Genomic DNA, 26,257 nt, shown 5'->3' with positions numbered 1-26,257 from the left:
CATAGTTTACCCCACTATCTCCTTCAAATTTCAATGTAAATTTTTCTATGAAGCCTACTCTGAGAATCCTATTTAAAAGCAGCAATCTGCCCCTCTATCCTCGCATCTTTCATCCTGTTCTACTTTTTCCATACCGTGCATTACTTAATAGCTTATCACACAATTTGTGAGCTCATTTTAGTCTCTCTCTAGGCTGTAATGACAATGATTGTTTTCTTATGTTTTAAAGGCTCGGCGCATGGAAAACGCTCAATTATGGATTCCACCAACTCAACGATGCACTGTTCACACGGCTGGGCACGTTCCCTAAACTCTCCTCATGCCTAAATTTCAGCACTTTTTTAAAGAGCTAAGGAGCACACAAACAGTATACATTTTCCTTTAAGAACTTTCCGACCCCGGAAGTAAAAGCTTAAGGAAGTGATCCGAGAGAACGAGACTTCCGTTTCCGTACAAACCGCAAGTAGCAAAAACACCATGGCGAAGGCCGGGGATAAGAACGGCGGCGGTGGAAAGAAAGGCCTGAAACGCAAAGCCGCCACTTTAGAACCTCAGGAGGCTGCAGTCTCTGAGGATGGGACGACGGAAAGTGGGGTGCAACCCACGACCGCGGCTGCCTTTCCCCCAGGCTTCAGCATTTCGGAGATTAAGAACAAACAGCGGAGACACTTAATGTTCACGCGGTGGAAACAGCAGCAGCGGAAGGTAAGAGGTTGGTGGCGGTGCCAGGGCGCATGCGTCGTGTCCCTCGCGCGCGGGTGGGGGTGGGGTGCACATGCGTGGTCGCCGGTGCCGGCGTTCAGGGCCGCGTTTAATTCCGAAAGGGAAAGGGGGAAGGTTTTGTGTCCTGGTCCCTTCGACCTGCTTTGGGAACACTTTCTCTAGACATAGCTTTTTGCCTGAACGTCAAGAATTCCTTTTCTTACCAGCTCTCTTCTAGGGTCCTTGATAAGAACGAAAGCCGAAAGTCTTGCTCTCCTAGTATTGAACGTCCACCCCCATCGCCCAGCCAGGCCCCCGTTAGACCTAGAAGGCAAAATTCATCTACTCTTAGCCCGTCCACCTAATTTTGGTTAATTTTTAGAATCTGCAGTACGGGCAATACAGATATTCAAAATGATCCTTCTCTGATAGCTGCAGCAACCCAACAGAAATTGGTACTGTCAAATGTTTTTAGTAATTGTATTCTTTACAGCGTTGTCTTCATACCATTCTAGGAGGTAAACAAATAGGCGAAAAACGCCTAAAGTCACTGTGCTCATTTGTGGTCACTTTACAGTTGAAAGCAAGTTGCTTATTCTTGCGTATTGTGAAAGTTCACACTTAGTATTCTTTTTGCTTGTCTGCCTACTGTGGCTAGACTCTGAGGTGACAGAGTGCTCTTGCAGTACACAGGAGCATCTAACCCATTCTGGTGTGCAAGTATGGCAGAAGGGTGGCCTAGTAGCCTTCTTAGAACTATAATCTCTAATCCGAGATCTGATGTATTGAGAGTCAGCAGGTGCTGGGGAAAGAAAAAAATATGTCTTCTGTTATATGTCAAGCAGTCTGTTCAGGAATCGCCATAAGTACGATTACACATTCTTAATAATTTTAAAAGCACATCTTGATTATAAAATATTTGAATATCTAGTGTGATTTTATTGCCAATGACCAATTGAAAACTCCTCTATCATTACCATTTTTTTAAATTACTTTTCAAGGGAAGCAACCAGCATAGCCATGGTTTTCTTTAGGATGCAACTTGTTAGGAATGCAAAACAAAACAACAAAAACCTGTTAACTTGTTTAAAGTGACATTCATTTTGCACTTTGACTTAATTTGGGGCTTTGTAGTAAAAAATAAAACCAGTGAAATTTTAAATATTCAGACTTGTCAATTTAGATTATTTTGAAGGAGTTAAGATCTTTGTTAAAGAAATCTTTCTGAGTGGCCAGCTCATTTGGTTTATAATAACTTAAGTATGAAAATCTTAAGTAAGGATGTTTATTTTAATGCATTACTAAGACTGCTTAGTTTATGTATTCATAGCATTAGTAATTTGTAGTTTCAGTATGGGTTTGTGATATAAGTGGTGGTTTCTCAATATTGTTCTTTTTTTTTTTTTTTTTTTAATCCTTTAGGAAAAGTTGGCAGCTAAGAAAAAACTTAAAAAAGAGAGAGAGGCTCTTGGTGATAAGGTAAATAAAATTTTTAGTCCTCTGCTTTTTATCTCACATTAAGGAATACTTCCTGATATTTACGTTGATTCACTTTCTTTTAAAATTTATAATAAGGAGTTCCTGTCGTGGCTCAGTGGTTAACGAACCCGACTAGGAACCATGAGGTTGCAGGTTGGATCCCTGGCCTTGCTCAGTGGGTCTGGCATTGCTGTGAGCTGTGGTGCAGGTCGTAGAGGCGGCTTGGATCTGGCATGGCTGTGGCTGTGGCGTAGGCTGGGCAGCTGTAGGTAGCTCTGATTAGAACCCCTAGCCTGGGAACCTCCATATGCTGTGGGTGCGGCCCTAGAAAAGACAAAAAAAAAATTATTATGAAATATTTCAGATGTATAAAATGATATAAAAATAATACCGCATCCATCCCCCCTCTACTGCTGCTGCAATGAAAGGACCAAGTCCTAGCTACTAGACCACTAGATATCTCTCAAGAAATTGTGCATTAGTAAGTAGTGTTCAGAGTTCCTTGTGTGCCTCTTTTTCTGATTGCTTTCCCCTCCAAAGATAACCATTCATGAAATTGCTCTTTATTGTCCCCATGCACATCTTTATTATCTTTACTATGTTTGTTTGTGTCCCTAAACAGTAAACATAATGGTGGTATTTTGTATGTTTTCAAAATTTAACATAAAGGGGGTGTATACCTCAAATTGCTTAGTTTATTTAACTTTATGTATTTGAGAGGCAGAGACACATCTCCCTGACAGGGAATGAGGAAGATCCCCAGCTTGGGCTAGTAACTGGAGCTCTTCTGACTTGAAGCAAAGGGTTCTTGTTATGCAGGGCTGGGGAAAGGCAGGGCAGGCTCTGCCCTGTTGGTAGAGGTGGGATGTGTAAGAATGAGAGCTGACACAAGATACAAATTTATGAAGAGTGAGAATGGGAAGTGGGAGGAAGATGAGGTACCTGGGTGGACTGTGGCAAAGAAGAGAGCACAGATAATGAATGTATCAGGAAAGAATCTGGCGATTTTTGTGGTATCAACAAAAAGTGAAATTTTTCTATTGAAGATTTTAAAAAAGAACTACCAAATACTTCTGCATTATTGCACAGCTAAGTTGTTTTTATTTTAGTTTCACTTTTCAAACTAAACATTCTGCTTTTTCATGAATTCTCTTTAATAGTGTTAGGTTAAGTCACATAAAATTGACCTAGGAAATCCTACCAAGCAATGTTAGTTTCTTTCTTTTTTTTTTTTTTTTTTTTTTTTTGGTCTTTTTGTGTTTTCTAGGGCCGCTCTCTTGGGATATGGAGATTCCCAGGCTAGGGGTCTAATTGGAGCCGTAGCCACCGGCCTATGCCAGAGCCACAGCAACGCAGGGTCTGAGCCGAGTCTGCAACCTACAGTTGCGGTCAGCTCACGGCAATGCCGGATCCTCGACCCACTGAGCAAGGCCAGGGATCGAACTCACAACCTTCTGGTTCCTAATCAGATTCGTTAACCACTGCGCCATGACAGGAACTCCAGTTTCTTTTTAACTCTCAATAAATCAGTCGGTTATAAGAAGTTATTATGCTGATCGCCATTTGAAAATATCACCATTCTTGTTTTGGGGATTGAAAGATGACTTCCTAGAATTGCCTCCTTTTAAAAATGACTTAATTCTCATATTATCTCCCATCATGTTCTGTCGCAAGTGTTGGATATAGTCCTCTGTGCTGTATAGCAGGACCTTCCTTATTGTTTATCCTTTCTAAATGCAATAGTTTATATCTACTAAATCCAAACTCCCAGTCCATCCCACTCCCTTCCCCTCCTTCTTGGCAACCACAGGTCTGGTCTCCATGTCTGTTGCTTTTCTTTTTTAAAACTAATTTTTAGTTAGAATATAGTAAGTAAGATCCTCTGATTATTACCTCATGAAGACAGTTTATTATAGTCTGGAGAAGTTGAAGACAAAGAAAAGTCTGGTTGCTTAGGTTTGACAATAACTCCTATGTTCTAAAGTAAAGTAGGATCATTTGCTTAGATCTGCAGCAGATTTTTCAGCTCAATTTAGATTTTAGAATAAGATTACTACAGTTGAGTGAAAGAGACAATAAACTTGAAGAAAGTTTCATGGCTGAAGAGAAATACTACAAAAACTAAAATAGGGAGAAATATAGAAACATAGAAGAAAAGAGAGAATGACCCTAGTCTGTCTGTCTGTCTGTCTATTTATCTATCATCTATCTATCTTTGTACCTTTCTGAGGATTTTGCAACCTGAGTTGGAATCTCTGCGGAAAAAAACAGACATTTGGAAGGTTAGGTTCATCCTAAACTATTAGAGGCAATAAGAAATATGACAGTGAAGCTGAAAGCTTATATATTCAATGAAAAACAGTAGAATACATTAGTCTTCTTCAGTAGTAAGCAAACCTGTATGCTTAAAGTATAATGAAGCTTAACCACAATTAAAGTTAAATTTTTTTACTGTGAAATAAAATTTTCTATGAAAAAAGAAAAAAAAATTTCTTAAAACTTGGAGCTCTCTTATGGCGCAGTGGGTTAAGGATCTGGTGTTGTCACTGCTGTGGTGCAGTGCAGGTTCAATCCCTGGCCCCAGAACTTCCTCATGCTGTGGGCACGGCCAAAAAACAAAACAAAACTTAATATTAGTTTCATAGAATAATAAGAACTAAAATTCTAAGTAGTTTATCAGCTTATATTTCTTCTTCTCTTCTAGTGTACGTATATTTTGAATTGGTTTTAGTCAGTGTATGCTTAGAGTTCTGTGTTCCCACTCTTAAACATTTCATTTATATAATTTTTTGGTCTAAGCCGAGTGAGCGCGATTGCTAATTCCAACAGTATTCCATTATTGTTGGACATTTGCCCTATTTACTGTTCATTTCCATTAACCATAGTGACAGTTCATATTTCTTTGTACAAATTGCTGCCCCCTTTTATTCCTTATCCACCAAACTAAGAGTTATTAATTCAGCAGAGAGGATTAGATTTATAGCTTTTGTTAGATATTTCTGAGTAGCTTTTTGAAAATACTGGAACAAAGCTGCATATATATGTACCTATGTAATTTTTTCCATTATGTTTGATATTTTTCTTTCTTCGTGAATAATTATTTTGACCCCAGTTTCTTCTCTCTTCTGCTTCTGCCTGATTTTAAGCCATTTTATTCAGTGTCAGCATTTCTTCCAGTATGTGTGTGTCTGTTCAGAGAGTTAAAAAGCCTCTTTATTCAATATTGTTATTAGGGTTGATATAGCAGTAGGTCGAAACAAGGAACAGATTGAGTTTTTGGATTTTTTACAGATTCTTGTTATTCTTCCCCAACCATGGTGCAAAATTATTAATGTAAAATGCTTCTAAATCTTAACCTTTTCTTCTTTTATCTAGGCTCCACCAAAGCCTGTACCCAAGACTATTGACAACCAGCGAGTGTATGATGAAACCATAGTAGACCCTAACGATGAAGAGGTACTCTTAGAAATCTTAAATGAATTTGGATGACCACATTGATAAATTTTCTAGGTGTATATTGTTGTTTAATTTATTTAAAGTACCAGTTGGTGAAGTTGTATAATAGACTGCAGGTATAATGTTGACATATTATGAAATAACCTGTGATAAATAATAATACGCCAATGATGTAGAAAAAGGCAGTAATTATTTATTTTCCAGAAAGGTATTGTATTTTATGCTTAGATAAATGTGTTTTTTGGAGTTCCCTTCATGATTCAGTGGTTAACGAACCCTCCTAGGAACCAGGAGGATTCGGGTTTGATCCCTAGCCTCGCTCTGTGGGTTAAGGATTCACCATTGCCGTGAACTGTGGTGTAGGTCGCGGACACGTCTTGGATCCCAAGTTGCTGTGGCTGTGGTGTAGGCTGGCAGGTGTAGCTCTGATTTGACCCCTAGCTTGGGAACCTCCATATGCCACAGGTGCAGCCCTAAAAAACAAACAAACAAAAAAATTTGTTATTTAATCTCTGTGCAATAGTTCCAGTGTTTTTTTAATATCATTTGAAAAACATTCTTTATACTGTAGATTTTTAATATAAATTTCTGTAGTATTTGTTAGACGTTTTGGTATCTAGCTATAACATTTGATGCTGTTTTTGTGTCCTCATAAAACTTGGTTTCAAGATAATCTACTTTTCGCATTTCCCTTTAAATGTTTTGCAACAGTACATCTGAGAATCAAGGTTTTAAAACTTTCTATATGTATATACTTTTTTGATTTGTGTACAGGAAACTTGTTTGTTATGTGTGTTTTGCTTTCAAACAATGCTGTATCAACATTCTTTCACATGTTTCTTGGTATACTCATTCAGTTAGTCTTTCAGCAAATGGTTCTTGATTGCCTACTATGTCTGGAGATCTATTTTAGGGACATAGGATTTGACAGTGCACAAAACACTCACATATATACACACAAAGTTTCTGCCCACCCAGAGCTTACATTCTAGGAAGCAGAATAAAACATAATAAAATAAATTACCATATGTTAGCACATGATAGGTTATTAAAGTTAAAAAGTAAGGTAAAGGAGATTCAGGGCGCCTTCGTGTAGAAAGAGTTTACAATTTTTATATATGCAGCAGTGTGCATAAGAGACTGGTGTGTGTGCCTTCATTTTATTTATTTTGATATAGTTTCAGGCTTAATTAGGAGTTCATATATACACTTCACCTAGATTTCCTAAATGTTAAATTGCATTACACTTCTTTTTCATTTATATTTCTTCTGAAATGCTTAAATGGCAGACCTAAGTCCCTTTACTTTTGCATGCTCTTATCAGGAGTCGCATGTTGATGATTTTCCCATTACTGGTTACATTAACTTTCATTACTTGATTAAAGTGGTATCTATCAGGTTTCTCCACTATAGCTACTATTACCCCCTTTGAATTTAAAAAGTATTTTTAGGAGGGAAATACTTCAAGGTTATGTAAATATATGTTACTCTTTAAACTCTCCATATTTTCCAATTACAAATAATTTTTTCCAGTCTGATAGGTGAGAAATTCTATCTCATAATTTTAATTTGCTTTTCTCTCATTATAAATGAGGTTGGACATCTTTTCATGTTTTCTTTCTTTTTAATCAGTTGTTTGTTCGTGTCTCTTGCCCATTTTTCTGTTGGTTAGGGTTGAGGTTTTCACATAGTAATCAGGGTTAGGCTTTATTGAGATGACCTTTTAGCAAAGACTTGAAAGTTACTGTTTTCACCAAACAGGTTGGTGGGGGAAATGGAATCATTCTAGACAAGATTCCTGATGTTCTTGCCCACAGATGTATCCATTTTTTCAAGAATAAACACACCTTAGTTTGTGTCTTGAAATTGTTTTTGATAGTTTATTCCAGTTTTATACTAGTATTCTGCAAATAGGGTATTATCCAACCTCTTCATGTTAACATGCCAGGGTTCTACCTGGGTGCTCTCTAATCCCCAGTCACCTAGGTCATCAGTGTTGTAGAATCCTATTGGAACTCCCTTTACAATGCTGGCCCAGTAGAGTATTTGTCTGATGTAAAATTATCTTTCTGTTTTCAGGTTGCTTATGATGAAGCTACGGATGAATTTGCTTCTTACTTCAACAGACAGACTTGTCCCAAGATTCTCATCACTACATCAGATAGACCTCATGGGGTAAACACATCAATTAGTATAGCTCTTGAATTCTTAATTTTCTTACCATACTTAGATTATTTAAAATAACTCTATTCAGAAGTTGAATTATTAGTAATTGCCTTGGATAATTGCCTATAAATACACTAAATAAAATGACCTGGTGATGTGAGTTAGATTCACTAAGCATGGTTCTTCAGGATAGGCTTTCCTAAGTGTTAACCTTAGCACTGTTAACATTTTGGGCTGGGTAATGTTTTTATTGTGCAAATTGTCCTGTTCATTATAGAATGTTTAGCAGCATTTCTGGCCTGTATCTACTAGATAGCAGTAACAGCCAGCCCCCACCACACCATCAGTCATAACCATCAAAAATGTCCCCAGACAATGCCAAACATCCCTTGATGACAAAATTATCCCTAATTGAGAACCATTGCTTAAGGTTGATCAGCTTTTGATGAAGGATGAAACTTTGTTCAGATCTTCCCCTGGCCTTGCTCCCTATTAATAACACTATCTTATAATAATCATTATGCCTTTCTTTATAAAGATACGCCACATAGATTTTTATTCTTTCTCACTTTTGAGGATTTTTATCTTGTTTTATAGAGAACAGTACGACTCTGTGAACAGCTCTCCACAGTTATACCAAACTCACATGTTTATTACAGAAGAGGACTGGCTCTGAAAAAAATTATTCCACAGTGCATCTCAAGAGATTTCACAGACCTGATTGTGATTAATGAAGATCGTAAAATACCAAGTATCCTTTGTTTCTTTAAGGAAGTTTTCTTGTCTCACCTTCATCTCCTTTTTAAAATATTTTAAAAAGGGTAAGGTCATGTTCCCTGTAGCTTTCAGAACATAATTTTTTAAGCCACAGAATTATGTATCTCTGTTTAAGATTCTGGGGGCGAATTTTCCTTTTCATTCAGCAAATATTCATTAAGCAAGACTTTATTTTAATCTTTAGTAAAAGGTGGAGAGATAAAGAAGAGACAGCTTCAGGGAATTCATAATCTAGTAGAAAATAGACATGTAAACAAGCAAAAGTATAGTGTGGGTAGTACAATTAAAGAGAGAATTATAGGATATGGTGTAAACTGGTAAAAATCTGCCCTGGGGATATCAGGGAGGAAGTACCTGACAAAGATGCTTAAGCCAAGTCTGGGTGGATATGGGAGGTGAGTAAGGCAGAGGATGACCTTTCTACCCACCGCAGAAAGAAGACCATTTGGAAAGATAAGAGGCGTGAAGGTGCTGACCCAGTTGGGGATCTGCAGATAGTTTGCTGTGGCTAGACTTTATGTTGTCCAAGGCAGTATCACAGGATTGCATTTTTGAAGTAGGTATTTGAGCCGAGATACCAAGAATAATCTGTCCTTTTTCTTTGAGTCTCAGGTCTGAGGTGAACGTGATACCTAAACCTTAAGTGTTTCTTCCTGTTTTGAGATAACATCATATAAAGGATGCCTAGATTTTTGTCATTGCTATTGTTTTACTTACTTATTGCATGGTGGCTATGAACTCAGTAACTTTAAGGATGACCAATTAAATGGGTCAAAATTATTAAAACATAATATTACGGCTTTATTAAAAATGGGCATGTACATTCCTGCTGCCAAGACAATACTTTTTTTTTAATGGCTTATACCCATGACGTATGGAAGTTCTGGGGCCAGGGATAGAATCCTAGCCACAGCTGTGGCTGCACCTGTGGCTGCAGCAACATTGGATCCTTAACCCACTGCACCACAGCAGGAACTCTGAGACCTCTTGATTTGTTTTTGTCTTCTCTGTTAACATGAAGTGATCTTTAGACTAACAAGGATGTTGGTAAGAGGGATTGGAAGTCCACCTGGGTAAAGAGATTATAAGGCAAAGAATATCTGCTCAGATGAGGCCATGCTACCCTTTGAGGAAGATATGAGACAGGTAAATGGAAGAAGTAGGGGGAAAGAGGACTTACTGGTTAATCTTTGCTATAATCCAAACAAAACAAAACAAAACAAATAGAATAATTAAAGGGAGAATAATTTGTAAGCACCTAATAGAAATAGTGCTGATTCCTAAAGACTTAGCATGGGCTCCCCAGAACCAAATCATGACTCCTAATGATGATACTTGGGGAAGAGTTGAAAGAATTGAAGATATCCAGCCTGGAGATTAGAAGCTAGGGATATGAGAGCTGTCTAAAGATACAGGAAGGGCTACTGTGTGCCATGTGGTGGAAATATATAGGGGTATAAATTTTTGACTCTTCCAGAAAAGAACTTGGTCAGTTATCCTTACAGTAGCCTCCTGGTTTTGGGTCAGGCAGATGTGATATCAAATACGGAGTCCATTACTTGCCATTTTTGTTAGTCATGCAGTCCCCCCCCCCTTTTTTTTTGTTGCCCCCCAGCATGCTGAAGTTCCTGGGGCAGGGATCAAACCTGTACCACAGCAATGACAGCTCTGTATCCTTAACCCACTGAGCCACCAGGAAAGTCCTCGTATTTTAAATGCAGGCAATAATACCTATCTTTAGGGTTCCCACATTAAATGGATTATGTTCCTAAGGCATAGTGCCTGCCCTGTAGTAGGCATTTTACTAAAGGTGGTGTAGTAGGAAGCTTGGAGGCTTTTTCTAGAGAGACTATAGCCTCTATTTATTATTTCTTAATGGAAAATTGAGGTCAGCTAAGTCTTTGTGCACCTTGTACGATGTTTTGCATTCCTGGCCTTTGAGTACTAAAAGCCACTTTCAAGCCAGTCACTTGTGACAAAATGCCTGTGTATGTTTCTAAATTCAAGTCTCCAGTCAAGGGCTTGGGCTCGGGTAATCACACCCCAGTTGAATCTGCCACCTAGCTTTGAAACTTGGGCGAATCTACCTGACCCTCCTTGGACTTTTCCTCTTTCCTGAGATTGGGATAATGGCTCCTATTTTGCATGGTTTGTGTTAGAGATTGGCAATAACATAAGTACACAGGTACTGAGGAATTGATATGTTTGGGTTTTGTAGTTTCTTTTGACACAAACCAAAATTTAGTGGGAACGTGCTAGAAAGGATTCAAGCCTTGATTTAGGTTGAAAGAAATGATATACCTCTCTTAACCCCCTTGGGATTTTTATGATTTTTGTCATTGTGCTAATGATATAGAAATACTTTGGGCTGTACCTCATGAGGTTGAACCTTGGGTGAATCTTGGAAGGGGAGGAAAAAGTTCAAACATTTACTGATAACCTGTTGTGTAGTAGGAACTAGTATTGATCAGAAATAGATCTGTCTTCTTAGAGTTAATGGATTAGTTAGAAAGGCATTTATACGACTACAACTCAGATAAGTGCAGTGCTATAGTAAGTAACAGCTGAGAATATTTAGAATTTAATTTTGACTTACATAAAAAGTAGTGGCATTTGAATTGGGCCTTAATGGATGAGTAAAATATTGCAGATATTTCAAAAAACAAAAAAGATGGGATTGATGTGTATAGTGTGTAAGAGATGGTATCAGTGCCTATGGATTAGGAAACAATATGGGGAGACCACAGGTCTGAAAGATAGTTTGGAACCATAGTATGAATGCTGATGTCTTTAATCTATAGATGATTCTACGGTGAGAGTAGTTTGAAATTAGCTACAGCTGTCAACACTCTCAAAGCATCTAGTTTTTCATTTAGCACATGAGAAACTGTGGTACAGATGCAGTCATGATACATCTGAGTCCCACAGCTTAGCACTTATAGAACCAAGGCCTAAATCCAACTGATTTAGTCTATATTAGATGTGCTTGAAATGGTGAGAGAGAGGCCAAACCAAGCAGGGTACTGTTATCATAATCTGGGTGGAAAATCACCAGGACCTCAATTAAGACACTAACAAGGTAAAGAGGAGACTGTGGAAGTGAGGAACTTAGGAAGGTAAAGCCAGTAGATAAGGATTTGGTGGAAGAGGAGGTAGTTGAAGCTAACCACCACAGTTTCTAATTTAGATGAATGGGAGAATGTTGATGCCTATATAAAAAAATCACAAATCTGTTTTGTAAAACTCGTATCGTGTGTAGATAGACTTGAAATAGTCAAATTCTGACCTCCTTTTAAGGTTCAGTATTTGAAGGAGTCAAGTTGTACTCATGGAAGGCCTGAGGTATATCATATAGTCTCACTTCATGCCAGACTTTTAAAGCCCTTGGGCTGCCAGCCCTACTAATTGTAGGTAAGTGTCTCATACGTCATTTGTAGTATAGGGCGTCTAACCTAGTTCTCCGTTTGTGGTAGAATCAGTAAGTGGTTAATTAATTGGTTGACCTTAAATTGTGGTAGAGAAATCTTAAGAATTAAGAACTTGTCTCTTGAGAACACTAGTAACCTTGATTTCCGGAAGAGAGTTTGAGTCTTTGGTCTGCGGAATGATACTCAAAATTGACACCATATCCTCACCTTACAAATGTTTGAAATATATATACAAATGTAGGAAAGTGTGCCTTTTAAGGGTTATATAGCCTCTGAACATGGAGGTAAACCTATATTCTATTGGCAGTGCTACAGTTATGCTAGAAATTCATCCTTTCTTATTCCTGTTAGAGAATTAAAGTAATGGATTTTAGCTCTTTGGCCTACTTCAGTTGAATGCTAAACATACCTTGTTGAGGCTGATGAGCTTTTTAATCATACTGTAGGAAGTAGGACTGTAGGTTCATTCTATTTTTATTTAAGTTGACCTGTGTGTCTTTCTGAGTTTTGGATACAGTAAGAAAATCTCTTAAGCCATGGGAATACATGCACCCACTTATTCTCCTAGTTAAAGATTTTAGGGGCCTCTGGGCATACAGAGGACTAGTTGTTTAGACAATTAAAGTTTTAGATTACAGAATTCAGTGTGTTCTTAGCTTTGTGAACAGATGGATTAATTCTGAGTCATTTGCCAAATGGCCCAACTGCACATTTTAAAATGAGCAGTGTTCGTCTGCGTAAAGAAATTAAGGTAAGTTTTTTGCGAAATTCGACTGGCATTGGTTTCCTCACGGTATATGATTAGTAGTAAATGCTATAACCTAGAGATCTAATTTATTTATTTATTTATTTTTGCTCTGCAGGGCTGCACTCGCAGCATATGGAAGCTCCCAGGCAAGGGTTGAATTGGAGCTGCAGCTGCCGGCCTACACCACAGCCACAGTAACATTGAGTCCGAGCCATGTCTGTGAACTACGCCACAGCTCATGGCAATGCCGGATCCTTAACCCACTGAGCAAGGCCAGGGATCCAACCACATCCTCATGGATACTAGTTGGATTCATTTCCACTCTGCCACAACAGGAACTCCCCTGATTTTAATAATGGTACTTGCTCTTCTAGTTAAAGCAGTAGTTTTGTGTTTGTGTATTCAAACGTGACTTTATGGGTTTTTTATTATTTTTTTATTACTCAATGAATTTTATTACATTTATCAACCAAATTTTATATCATTTCCATCCCAGACCCTCAGTGCATCCCTCACCCCCCACAACCTCATTTGGAAACCGTAAGTTTTTCAAAGTCTCTGAGTCAGTATCTAAAGCAGTAGTTTTATCTACTGACTGTTTTCTTGAGAGATTATAATGGCAGACAGGCAGTAGCCTTCGTTTCTATGAAACATGTCACTTTTTGGTAGAAATTTCTTTTTGGTGCATTCACTGCATGTTAAAATATTTTATTTTTTGTCTTTTGACTTTTTAGGGCCACACCCATGGCATACAGAGGTTCCCAAGACTAGGGGTTGAATTGGAGTTGTATCTGCCGGCCTACACCACAGCCACAGCAACACTGGATCCTTATCTTACTGAGCCAGGCCAGGGATCAAACCTGCGTCCTCATGGATGCTAGTCAGGTTCATTAACCACTGAGCCATGACTGGAACTCCAGCATGTTAAATAATTTTAGATACCTCTCATGGATTTGATGAGCAGTCTGTGTAGTTTGTTACTAAAATTTTTCAACTTGTCATGTAAATTCCAGAACTTGAAATTGCAGTGAGATAGTTTTGCCAGTTTGTTACTGTGATTTTTCATTTTTTTTCTAGAGAAGAGGCAAGGACCCCACAGAACACACACCTGAAATAATTTTGAACAATTTTACAACACGGCTAGGTCATTCTATTGGACGTATGTTTGCATCTCTCTTTCCCCATAATCCTCAATTTATTGGAAGGCAGGTTGCCACATTCCACAATCAGCGGGATTATATCTTCTTCAGATTTCACAGGTGAGGAAAATGCTTTAACTCCTTGGACTTTGACTTCAATCATGAAGTGCATTTTCTTTTCTTTTTTTGTCTTTTTTTTGGTCTTTCTTTGCCTTTTCTAGGGCCGCTCCCGCGGCATATGGAGGTTCCCAGGCTAGGGGTCTAATCGGAGCTGCAGCCGCTGGCCTACGCCACAGCAACTCGGGATCCGAGCTGCATCTGCAATCTACACCACAGCTCATGGCAATGCCTAATCCTTAACCCACTGACCGGATCCTTAACCGCAACCTCATGGTTCCTGGTTGGATTCGTTAACCACTGAGCCACGATGGGTACTCCATGAAGTGCATTTTCTACATAAACTTGTTTTCTGTTGTATTCTGAGAACTGTAGATGAGAAAATAAATTATCTTTTAAACCCTGTTATATTAGAGAAGTAACAGTTGGGTTCATTCAGACAAATTTTCTTAACTCTTATATTTATCTTTGAAGATACATATTCAAGAGTGAAAAGAAAGTGGGAATTCAGGAACTTGGTCCACGTTTTACCTTAAAACTAAGATCTCTTCAGAAAGGAACCTTTGATTCTAAGTATGGAGAATATGAATGGGTCCATAAGGTATGTGTTTACTCTCTGAAAAGCCATTTAGACAGTTTCTAAAGTATGAGATGAGAATAAAACCATGTATTTTAAGCTTTGGGTGTTTATACCTTAAATTATACTTCTAAATTTCTTCCCATGAGCTAGAAAGAACCAGTCTCTGATATGGTGTTTTGGTCTAGAGATTAACACTGGTTTATCTGAAGTATCCTATAGATCAGTGGTTCACAAAGTAAGACCAGCAGTGTGACCTAAGAGCCTGTTAGGAAGACAGATTGTTGAACCACAGACCTACTGAATCAGTAACTTACAGAGTGGGCTGGCAGTCTGTTTATGAGCCTGTATTCTAATACTTCTGGTGCATGCTTGAAAACTATTACTACAGGAGTTCTGTAGAAATTTAGAGATCATTTACAATCATAAATGAAAGCTCTTATACACACATACTGGAACAGTAATTTCCAATACTTTTTATATTAAACCTAAATGCTTAAATGTTTAGTCTCAGAAATAAACCAAGATGTGTTTTTTTAGCATGCTACCCATAGATTGTTTACTTTTTTTCTTTCCTAATTTTCAGCCTCGGGAAATGGATACCAGTAGAAGAAAATTCCATTTATAAAGTACTGAGGGAATTGTACTGTGCTGAACAGGCCTATCTTGAATTTATGAAAAAAAAAGACCCTTTTCATTGAGAACGGCATTTACTGATTTCATAAATCTTTCATGTCTAGACAAGTGTCATGTGTTGCCACTATTTATGTAGCAAATACAAATAAAAGCCATTTTGCCAAGTTTTTAAGTTCAATTTAAGTTTCCTCAAATTCAGTTCTCTTATTTTTAGGTAATTATGAATAATTTAAATCAGAATCAAGATTCAAACTAACATTCTCTTTATACTTTCATGGAATATAAAGAAACAGTGCTTGGTAGATACTGTGTACCCCACTGGTTTCCTATCAGACTAATCTTTACATTTTACTTCTGTTTCCTGAAAATAAATATTGGGGGTGATGTTTCTAGAATGTTTTAACATTTCCTTAAGCCTTTTAAGAAGGATAAAATATTTTAAATCAAAATGGTTTACTAGAGACTTAAAGCAAAAGTTGCAAATTACTGAAGCTAATCTTTAATTCCTTTTCTCTTGGTACTTCTTTACCTCATTACACTGTACAGTAGTACTCCATTAAGATATTCTCTCAGGCTCTGAAGGTTTTGTACATTTTTTTTTCTTTTTTTTTCTAATTTTGTATTTTGCCTTTTCTAGGGCTGCTCTCATGGCATATGGTGGTTCCCAGGCTAGGGGTTGAATCGGAGCTGTAGCTGCCAGCCTACACCAGAGCCACAGCAACACGGGATCCGAGCCGTGTCTGCAACCTACACCACAGCTCACAGCCAACACCAGATCCTTAACCCACTGAGCGAGGCCAGGGATCGAACCTGCAACCTCATGGTTCATAGTCGGATTCGTTAACCACTGAGCCACGATGGGGACTCCAGTTTTTGTACATTTTCTAATGGAATTCTTATGTCAAATCTTATTAGGAAAGCCATCTATTATAAAAGTAAATAACTTTTAGGTATAATGGTAATAACCAATACAAAAGTTTATTAGAAAACAAAGTTAACCCTATAAACAACTCACGAACAGAAACTATTATTATTATTAGCCTCCTCCTGACCTTAAAAAAGTAAGTTTGCAGCTTAATTCTCCAGCAGATTTGTAAATGTATGGCATAAAGTGAGATGAGTTGATGGAACAAACACAAAACTTAACCCCAATGATTATGGGAAAATTGTTATTCTTTTTAGGTATTCAAAACAAATTAATAAACAGTGTTTAGTACCAATAATATAAAATACCAATAATCAAAAAACATTTGTACTAAGTATTTTATTGTATGCTGCTGCCAGTGCATATAAAACAATTACCCTTGTGAAAAAGAAATTCATGAAAATTCAGAGAGGTAGATGTTAAGGACTGACAAAAGTATAAGTTTGTTTTGTATAGTATGGCACGTGTTATAGAGATAGGCTTTTATACAGGCTTCAAATTTAGCTCTCCTTGGAATATTCACTGGTTCATGAAAAGTGGTTTAGAAAACCTGAAATGAAAAAAAAAAGTAAATTAGGATAAAGTTATCATAAGAACAATAGTTGTTTTCTGAATAGCAGTATATCTTACATAACTTTTAGGTCATTCATTTGAATATCAGCTCATAAAGTACTTAAAGTAAGCAGACATCACAGACCTCTGGGTGTGGGGGAGAAACAAAATAGAAAATGCCTGTGGTGTAAATGTTAACTTTCTCTCATAACTTTCAGAACCACTCTGAAATATATGTAACTTATAGTTTATAGGGAGTTCCCATCATGGCTCTGTGGTTAACAAATCCGACCAGGAACCATGAGGTTGCGGATTCGATCCCTGACCTTACTCAGTGGGTTAAGGATCTGGCACTGCTGTGAGCTGTGGTGTAGGTCACAGAGATGGCTCAGATCTGGTGTTGCTGTGGCTGTGCTGCAAACCAGCAGCTACAGCTCCAGTTTGACTCCAAGCCTAGGAAACTCCATGTGCCATGGGTATGGCCCTAAAAAGACAAAAAAAAAAAAAATTAAAAAATAAAAATCGCTTAAGCTGAGAAAAATCTGAATACTCCTAGAAAATGAGCAATATCACTGAAGAAAGCAAGATGCAATCATTTCTATTTACCTATATAAACTTATTCACAAAGAGAAATGTGTAAGTGGATATTCACTACAGTAATGTTTTAACAGCAAAAAACTAGAAACAGCCTAAATGCAACTCAGAAGGGGCATGGATAAATAAAATAAGGTTTATACACATGAACTACTGTTCCGCATACTATACAGAAATATAGAGACTAAACAATCTATGGATTAACACAAATCTGAGGGAAAAAAAAGTGCAATTTAATAGTTCTTCAAAAATAATAGCTACGTTGGAGTTCCCACTCTGGTACACTGGGTTGAAAATCTGACTGCAGGTCACTGTGGAGGCACAGGCTCTATCCCCAGCCAGGGCAGTGGGTTAAGGATCCAGTATTGCCACAGCATAGGTCACAGATTGAACCTGGCTGGAGAACTGCCATATGCCACATGTGTGACCATTTAAAAAAAAAAAAAAAAAAAAGCTGTTTTAAAACTATAAAACACAATATATATAGTAAAAAGTAAAAACATGGGCATAACAACTTCAGGATAAGTTACCTAAATGGAAAGATAGAAAAGGTATCTTCTATTTCTTTTTAATAAAAATTAACAAACCAATTGAGGATAGTAACACTTAAAAATTTGTTACTTCATTACAAAAATGTTCAAAAAGCATAAATAGAATCTGTGATAATGTTTAGTCTCATTTAATATATTTAAATTAGTGTAAATTACAAAAACAAAATAGGCAGAAAATAGCATATAGTCTGAGGTCTGTCAAGGGCTCAACAAAAAAGTACTTAAACTTTAGGTGGAACAGCGAAGTTGAGTAATGCAGTAATTATCAAGGTTATTAAATTTTAAATGTCATTCCTTACTGAATAATTTTATTTATAGAAATTTATTGTAAAGAAATACATAAAATATACATATAGGTACCAAGACCTTCATCTCATTGTAGCCTCAAATTTGAAAACCTCAATATTCCATGAAGTATAAGTTATAGTACAAGCACATAAAATCTCATTTACAAAGACTTATTAAATGAGAGCACGGAATCCTAACCATCAGACTACCAGGGAACTTACAAAGACTATTAAATAAGAAAATTCAAGTGTTTTTTAAAAACTGAATACTGTAATCATTATTTTTAAACGATTTTTTTTTTCCTCTTGAAATACCTGTGAACAGTGGTTATTTCTAGGTGTGCTAATCAGCTAATCATGGTAATGTCTATTTTAATACTTATTTCAAATCATAATATGTACAGTGCTACGGTTTTATAGTAAAACTCCCAGGATTAATAGCCATTATTTTACTTTGAAATCTGGATTCCTATCCCAGTCATATTTTTTTTTGTCCTTTATCTTTTGTCCTTTTAGGGCCACACTAGTGGCATATGGAGGTTCCCAGGCAAGGGGCCAAATCAGAGCTGTTGCTGCTGGCCTACAATAGAGCCACAGCAATGCCAGATCCGAGCCACATCTGCGACCTACACCACAGCTCATGGCAATGCCAGGTTCTTAACCCACTGAACAAGGCCAGGGATCAAACCCTCAACCTCATGGTAGGAACCTAGTCCAATTCATCTCCCCTGCACCACAATGGAAACTCCCCAGCCATATTTAAACCCTGAGCAAGTCATTTAAACACATCTGTAAACTGCTCTGAAAGAGCTTAACTATTTTTAAAACAAATACTTTATGAAGAGAATTTGAGAGGTTTAAAAACAACCTTTAATAAACAGTTAATATAAAATTTTCAAAAACCCATGCAGAATTAATACTGCTAGAAGCAAGGAACTATTAAACTTAAAATATGAAGGTGCTAGACTATTTAAAAGAATTACTTCCTTACAGTCAAAGGAAAACCCTAACCAATTCAACCAATCATTGTATTTTCTGGAAACATGTTTTACTTATACAGACTTCCTGGACACTCCCAAGTCTACAAAGCTTAATTAGGGAGGGCACAACTATGTAATGTGGTATTTTAGGAAGTAGCTTCCTGGACTTTGAGTAGTCAGAATGTTTATAAAGGGTGTGTGCCATACAGGGTTGTCCTTTTTTTTTCCCCCCAAGCATTTTTTAAGTTTGCTTCTTGTAGATTAATAGGTGTAAAAAAAACACTCTGACTAGTCCTATAGATTTAATTAAGGTACTTTTCAATTATCCATATCATATGTTTTGGTCACATCTCTATTCTTTTTTTTTTTTTTTTTTTTGGTCTTTTTGCCTTTTCTAGGGCTGCTTCCACAGCATATGGCGGTTCCCAGGCTAGGAGTCTAATCAGAGCTGTAGCCACAGGCCTACACCAGAGCCACAGCAACACGGGGGATCAGAGCCATGTCTGCGACCTATACCACAGCTCACGGCAACGCCGGATCCTTAACCCACTGAGCAAGGCCAGGGATCGAACTGGCAACTTCATGGTTCCTAGTCGGATTCATTAACCACTGAGCCACCACGGGAACTCCCCTATTCTTAATATTATATTTTTGTATACACTGACATTCATTCTGTAAGGTTACAGGTTAATATGTAAAAATATGTTTTAGACCAGCTTTAGTTTCTTAATCCGCTGAAATCCAATCCACCATCTACCACCATGAATTTATTCATCTCATTTCTCTCTTGTTTTATCTTTACCTAACAAACAAGAATAAAAGTAAAAACCTGTTATTACCCCCTCCAAATACCCAGCACCATGTCAGCTTATTCAACTATCTCCAGAATTTCTCTTAAATTCACAACTCCCAGTTCTGTGTTGTGCTGTTTTATTGGATCATAATCCAAATCAAGCGACAGTACTTTGAGTCACCACCATAAACAATGCAGGTTTTAAAATTGTGTAAACATATGCTAGGTATACAAAATAAAACTTAGCTACTTTAATATTTGGGGACACCAGACTATACCATTAGGCCAATGCTATAAAAGGTAACATGCCTTGTCATAGCAGTAAAATTTTGTAGTAATTCTAGTAACTACTATGTCCTCTTTATGGTTATTAAATCAGAGGATTAACCCTTTCTGGTAAAAAAGAAAGTCTTCATGACTACTAACGAGCAAATTTCATCAATCCTCACAAAACAAGACTATAAACTCTAAGTGTCAAACAGAAGTGTATGGATAATCTTACTCAATTTACAAGTGCTGCAAAGAAAGAGACTTGACCCCAACACTGTGGGGTTTTGTTGTTTTTATTTAAGGAAACTTACCTGACTACAAAAAGGAACAGACTTTCTGGGGTCTGAAAGGATTCGTACTTGAAGAGACTCCAGTCAGCAGGGGGTCATGTTGAGCATTTTGCAGACAAAACTGTTTCAAATCTGCAGCTGCCTGGGAAACCTATATATATATATATAACAGAGGGGGTTGGGGAGGGGAATGAGGGATGGTGAAAATATTTCAATAAAGCTTTCTCAAATCTTCAAAAATACCTGCCAATAAACACTTCTCTTAATTCAAAGAAGACATATACTGATTTAAGGTCAACAGTCATATATATTCAGCTCTCCTTGCTAGTTTAACTTGCCAGTGTAATCCTGAGTGTACCCAACAGTCTTGCTTTTTATTAAAAACAGTACAAAGAGTATTATAGGTTAAGCAAAAAGTATTAAAATGCTAGTAAACTATCACTCTGTCTTGGAAGCAATATACTGGGAAAATCCTACTCTGAATGAACAGTTCATTGTTTTGGTGTTATGTACCATCAGTTGTTTAATGTTATAAAACTGGACAGTGCAATAGTATCTGTTCAATGTCATGTGACTGAAAGGCTGATTAGCAAACTTCAGTTTATCTTAACAACTTTGCTGAGCAGGCTGCTTTTGAGAAACTGTATATCTGCCCTAAGTGTAATTAAGTAATTTTCATATATGCAATGCCACTCAAACAGGACTTAAAGAATTTTGGCTTCATAGAACTTTGGCTTCATAGTTATTTTCTTTATGTCATGTATCACTTAATCATCTACTATTTGTATACATTCTGATAAGGTGTGAGCAGGATACCAAAACAAACTGAACAGTTCAAATATATAACATGAATGACTGAAAGATGTCTCAAATAAATACAATATTCTAACTTTTGAGGCTTAGGAGGATGAGGAAAATAATCATTTATCCTATTCTCTGTTTTAACTATCCTCGAGAGGATGAGAACAGGTGTCCATTCTGGCTGGGTAATATTTAGCAATATTTGGTAATATTTGAAAGGGAGCTGAGAGCATCACAAATGCTCTCTATACAAAGAAACCTTGCAGATGACAGCTGTACCCTAGATTAACCTGATAAAAGGATCCATCATCATGAGATGAACTAAACTCTTCTCAAAATCTGTTATTTTTGGCTTATACACCAGTCCAGGGTAATGAGTTCCATAAATTTATTTAACATCTGTATAAGTAAATACAGCAAATGGCCACCCCTACTCCCCAGCAAAGGTGTAGTTACAAAGGAGCAATGGTGGTATCATTTTTCACTATCTTATAACTTGGTTTCATTCACTCACATTAATCAGCAGTAAGGATACAGTAAAGCATCTGTTAATTTTCTGCCTAAAGTGTAGGTAGGCTCCAACCAAACTCCCTTTCACAAACTTCTCATGACCTCTATGTGCCAAATATAATTCTAGGTACTGAGAATATGTAAGAACAGCCAGGTCCTTGCTGTTATAGAGCTGACAGTTTAGATAAGGACAGACAAGGCACTCTGCGGAAAAAGGGTGTTTTGTTAGATCATGACCTAAAGGAAAGATGTCTTTGAAGAGGTGACATTTAAACTGAGATTTCTATGACAAGACATCCAGCCAAGTAACCACAAGTGAGAAAATGAACAGTGAGAATTCCATTTGCTGGGGAGAATGGAGACAAAGGCTCCAAAACTCAAAACAAGCTGCAAGCCTCTAACTCACTAATAATCACCATCCATCCACCCTATAATCCTGGCATAATTATCAGTGCCCTGGGCTTGGAACAAAATGTATAGCCAGTTACCTGACATCTGGGAGAGTTTGTCAAACACTTGTGATAATTTCTATCAACTACTCAAACATAAAAGTTTAAAAAGTAAACTCGTGCTAATTCAAAGGTAAAATATCACTAAAAAAGCATTTAGCACAGAATGACAAAATAGAAGCACAAAATTAAATTGAACCAGCCACATTTTGCAACATGTCTAAAAAAAAAGCCCATTTAAAGTACCAATTTACAGTGAGTGCCTCCCTTCCTTGCTACATACAGCCCTGGCATCAGACAAACCAAGTCTTCTAAAACCACATCACTTGCGGTGGCTTTAATGTCCAAAAGCCTCCTAAATATAGGATGCTTGGCATCATGCTGGGTAATTATTGGAGGAGCTAAGGTTTTCACGGTAAAGCAATCAAGAGTAATTTATTAGTCTAAGGATTTCACCTCATTTTCTTCAGAGACGAGGGCTAAATAGCCCTCCTTAACAGTTACCGCTTTCAACTAGCCTTTTGCCCCCTCCTCCCATTCTCCCCTCCTAGGGCCACTCCAATCTATGATAAAGGCACATCTGAATGAGAACAATGATTTCAGAGTTAAATCCAAATAAGACTAAGCATAAACGACTGGGATAAAGGTAAGAATCTGGAGATTAGAGAAGTGGATTCCAAACAGCAATGGAGTTTACAGCACTTAAGGGACAAAAAGGGAGGGGGAATCCCATCCCAAGACGGATGGGAATTTCCCTTCCCTCCTGAGGTGACTTTACAGAGTAAACCAGGTCCCTAACTTTTCTACTTAAGGAAATAGGTAAATGCGAGACCATCTTACTCCACAAAACATTTCAGGGGGAAGTAAAAAGCAGCCTGATGAAGACAGAAGCAAATCATATTAACACCCACCAAAGGCTTTTTCTCAAAAGTAAATAACTCCAGGACAAGGTCAATGCTAAGTAGACGCCAAAATAACACTGATCCACCCTAATTACTTTTTCGGGTATGAGGACCAACAGATATGCCAAGGTCGGAAAGCAGCAAACTGTGCCAGAGTCGAAACGCGCGCTTTGTACGAGGCTATACGGGGCACCAGTAGTGACCTTAGACCCTGGGGACATTTCGAAAGCACGCTTCTTTAACCTACAAAGTTTAGCAAGAATTGTTTTCACGTTCGGTGAATGAGAGAAACTGGAAATAAGAATCTATATACTAAAGGGCGTGGATCTGGGAAAATTCTCCCATGAAAAGAAAAAACATGTCTGTTCTGAATCCAATGTCGGATAAAAGCCCGCCAGGTGACGAAGCAAGGGAGCCGGCGGACTGGGCCGGTAAGGGTGCGGACGGCGCGGAGGCGCAGCTACCAGCGAAGAGGCGCCGAGTAGCTGCGGAGGGAGGAGGAGGGAGCAGGGCCGGAATGCGGAAAGCCGCCGTTCCGCCAGGGGCCAGCCGGCCTGGCAGAGTCTGGGGCGGAAAGCAGTAACCGGACCCCCGAACCACACGACCGACCCGCGCCGCTACTTCTCTAGGGCGGGCCGCCGGGATCCCCGCGGCCAAGCGCATGTTCCCCAAGGAGGCGAGAGCCCCCGGGATGCCCGCCGCAGAGTGCGCATCCCCCAGGGAAGCCGACAGCCGCTGCGCCAGCTCGCCCGCCTCCCCCTCCGTCCCCTCCCCCCCTGCCGCCCGCCCCTGCTCACCTTCACGCGGTTGAGCCCAGCCTCCAGCCGGAGCTGCTGAACCACTTTCTTCATGGCGGCGACGCTGGAGGAACCAGACATGGCGCACGGGAGGGCCGGGCAGGTCGGCTGTCCGGGAGGGGTCGGCAGCGGGTCCGAAGGGCCAGGCGGCGAAACGCGCGGCGGGGGCGGGGTTCGGAACTTGGTCTAAGTTTCCGGTTCTCCGCCTGCCCGCTCCACCCTTGGTACGCATGCGCGCCCCCCCCTTGAGTGCGCCTCACCGGCGGGGGCGTGGCCTCAGGGGGCCGGGAGAGAGCAGGGCTCGAGAAGACGCGGTGCGGACGGCGGGCGCTCCAACTGCGGGACGCGAGCTTGGCTGGACGTCTATCCTCCCGCCCTCCCTTCCCAGAGAAGCCAGTGCGGGAGAGGTAAGGGAGGAGCTTGTCGTTATCCTGCAAGACCCAAAAGGGGCCCTGAAGAGGACCGGGGAGGGATGGCCGGTGCTTTAAGAATTTGTAAAAGGCCGGGTGGCGGCGCCGAGGAGGTTCCAGTTTTCCTGATGGAGTTGGCAACAGAAGTGGAGGGAAGGGAACGGGAGAGCCCCGGCGTAGGCTCTGGAAGTACCAACTTGAGTCAGTGGCACTTTCCCCTTAGAGACGTGTCCCTAAGTGACCGGAGCTTGTCCCAGGGGTGGCCCATCCGCACCCGCACCGTCGTAGCCCAGGAGGCGAAAGAGGGCGTGGCGGCCGCCTTATCTGTCGAAGGGGACCGGGATGCGGGAGGCGAGAAGCAGGGGCGCCGGTTCGGTGGAGAAAAGAGCATCTGCCAAGAGCCAAGGTTTGGCTGCTGGCGCCTCTTACCTCTTGGCTTTTTTGGAGGAGACTGTGCAGAACCAAGGTGCTGGCGGAAGATTACATTTGTCTCTTGACTTTTTCACTTGGGGGATAAAGGCTTGTTGAAAAATAAAACCTTTTGTTTTGAGAAAGTTTGCTTTTTTATAATTCCGTTATAACTCATTACCTGCTGCCTGAAATTGGTCTTCAAAGGAGTTTTCTTGGAGAGAGAGTAAGATTTAACCAAGCAAAAGAGGCTCAGCCAGTGCATGTTTCACCCATGGGAATATATGTCACGTCACAGCCCTTAGGACAAGTGTTTCCTATTCGGTTGAGATCAGTGACTACACTGATGTATTTTTATTTATTTATTTATTTTTTTTTTTATCTGCCCACAGCATGTAGAAGTTCCCTGGCCTGGGATCAAACCCATGCCACAGCAGCCACCCAAACTGCTGCAGTGACAACGCTGGAATTTTTGTTTTGTTTTGTTTTTTTGTCTTTTTGCTATTTCTTGGGCCGCTCCCGCGGCATATGGAGGTTCCCAAGCTAGGGGTCCAATCGGAGCTGTAGCCACTGGCCTACACCAGAGCCACAGCAACATGGGATCCGAGCCGCGTCTGCAACCTACATCACAGCTCACAGCAACGCCGGACCCTTAACCCACTGAGCAAGGGCAGGGACCGAACCTGCAACCTCATGGTTCCTAGTCGGATTCATTAACCACTGCGCCACGAGGGAACTCCCACTGATGTATTTTAGAAACACGAATAACTTTGTCATTAATGCCTTTCAATTTTTTTGTATAGAGGGAAAATCCATATGCTCTATGTGAACAAAACCTAATTTACAGAACAGTTTCAAATCATTTCACGTGAAGCTTTGAATTCTGGCTCTATCACTTAACCTTAATATCCCTGGTCAGTCCCCTTAAACTTCACTGAGCCTCTGTTTCCTCATTTCAAAATGAAATAATAAAGCTTACTTCCCAGAATTACCTTTGAGATGAAATGAAATTAGATATGTAAAGAATATTACAGGTATTTCAGTAAATGTCACTTCTTTCTCTTCCTCGCCTAGTAGTATTTAAAATTATTTCACCTCTGGTGACTTGTTGACCAATCTCACTCATACTTTACAAATTTGTACAATTAAACATATTTACTCAAAGAATGCTCCATTTTCACCGTAGTTATAGAAGATGCCCCTAAACTCTGTAAGAACTGTGAAATAGTGCTAGAAGGGATTTCAGGGAATATATAGTCCAGTCCTCTTCTATGAAGAAGAGTGTTGAGAAATAAGCCAAGCCTGTATTATTTTAAGCTTAAAATATCCTCAGAGAAAAAGTTTGTTTTTTCCATTATTGTGAAGAGGGACCACAGAGTTTGGACTGCTATCTAAAATTAAAATATTATCTTAATTTTTATCTAGTGTCTATCTAATAAAGGCTGTAATTCAGGATAGGAAAGGAGAATAAATATTGAGTTCATTTTAAGTTTGATACGATCTCAAGTGATGA

At 39.1% G+C, this 26,257-nt stretch overlaps 4 protein-coding genes across 8 annotated transcripts in view; 2 read left to right on the top strand and 2 right to left on the bottom strand.

The window, feature by feature from the left end:
• Positions 1-743, bottom strand: part of UOX (urate oxidase) — a 105,775-nt gene extending 105,032 nt beyond the window's left edge. The window contains exon 1 of one of the 2 annotated variants that reach the window (XM_084958672.1): positions 455-743. The gene's annotated coding sequence lies outside the window, so the exon portion shown is untranslated. The remainder of the gene's footprint in view (positions 1-454) is intronic. The other variant, XM_084958671.1, reaches the window with a different exon arrangement.
• On the top strand, positions 469-15,403 carry RPF1 (ribosome production factor 1 homolog). 4 transcript variants are annotated; one of them, XR_014807914.1, is made up of 9 exons: positions 469-705; positions 2,125-2,181; positions 5,557-5,637; positions 7,717-7,812; positions 8,401-8,554; positions 9,550-9,726; positions 13,834-14,015; positions 14,487-14,613; positions 15,176-15,403. XR_014807914.1 is itself a non-coding variant. In XM_021096356.2 (9 exons), the coding sequence occupies exons 1-9, from the start codon at positions 478-480 to the stop codon at positions 15,215-15,217; spliced, it is 1,050 nt and encodes a 349-aa protein (XP_020952015.1). In that variant the 5' UTR covers positions 469-477; the 3' UTR covers positions 15,218-15,403. The 4 variants fall into 4 exon arrangements, 1 of the variants encoding a protein (XP_020952015.1); XR_014807913.1 differs by having other exon boundaries at positions 9,550-12,759; XM_021096356.2 differs by lacking the exon at positions 9,550-9,726 and adding an exon at positions 12,677-12,759.
• Positions 15,404-16,474: 1,071 nt separating this feature from the next.
• GNG5 (G protein subunit gamma 5) lies at positions 16,475-24,082 on the bottom strand. Its single transcript, XM_021096357.2, has 3 exons — positions 23,927-24,082; positions 20,489-20,618; positions 16,475-16,700 (listed from the first exon to the last, which is right to left on the bottom strand). The coding sequence occupies exons 1-2, from the start codon at positions 24,005-24,007 to the stop codon at positions 20,493-20,495; spliced, it is 207 nt and encodes a 68-aa protein (XP_020952016.1). The 5' UTR covers positions 24,008-24,082; the 3' UTR covers positions 16,475-16,700; positions 20,489-20,492.
• Positions 24,008-26,257, top strand: part of SPATA1 (spermatogenesis associated 1) — a 46,839-nt gene continuing 44,589 nt past the window's right edge. The window contains exon 1 of the mRNA XM_084964597.1: positions 24,008-24,333. Within this exon, the coding sequence (XP_084820723.1) occupies positions 24,157-24,333 (177 nt within the window). The 5' untranslated portion in view covers positions 24,008-24,156. The remainder of the gene's footprint in view (positions 24,334-26,257) is intronic.

The sequence above is a fragment of the Sus scrofa genome, chromosome 6 (genome assembly GCF_054392235.1).
Source record: "Sus scrofa isolate SSC_HxYL_T2T_F1_AM1 chromosome 6, Sscrofa_HxYL_maternal_Yorkshire_Landrace_v2.0, whole genome shotgun sequence".
NCBI classification, from domain to species: Eukaryota; Metazoa; Chordata; class Mammalia; order Artiodactyla; family Suidae; genus Sus; species Sus scrofa.
Note: the sequence above shows the minus strand (reverse complement) of the source record. Positions and strands in the feature narration are given on the sequence as shown.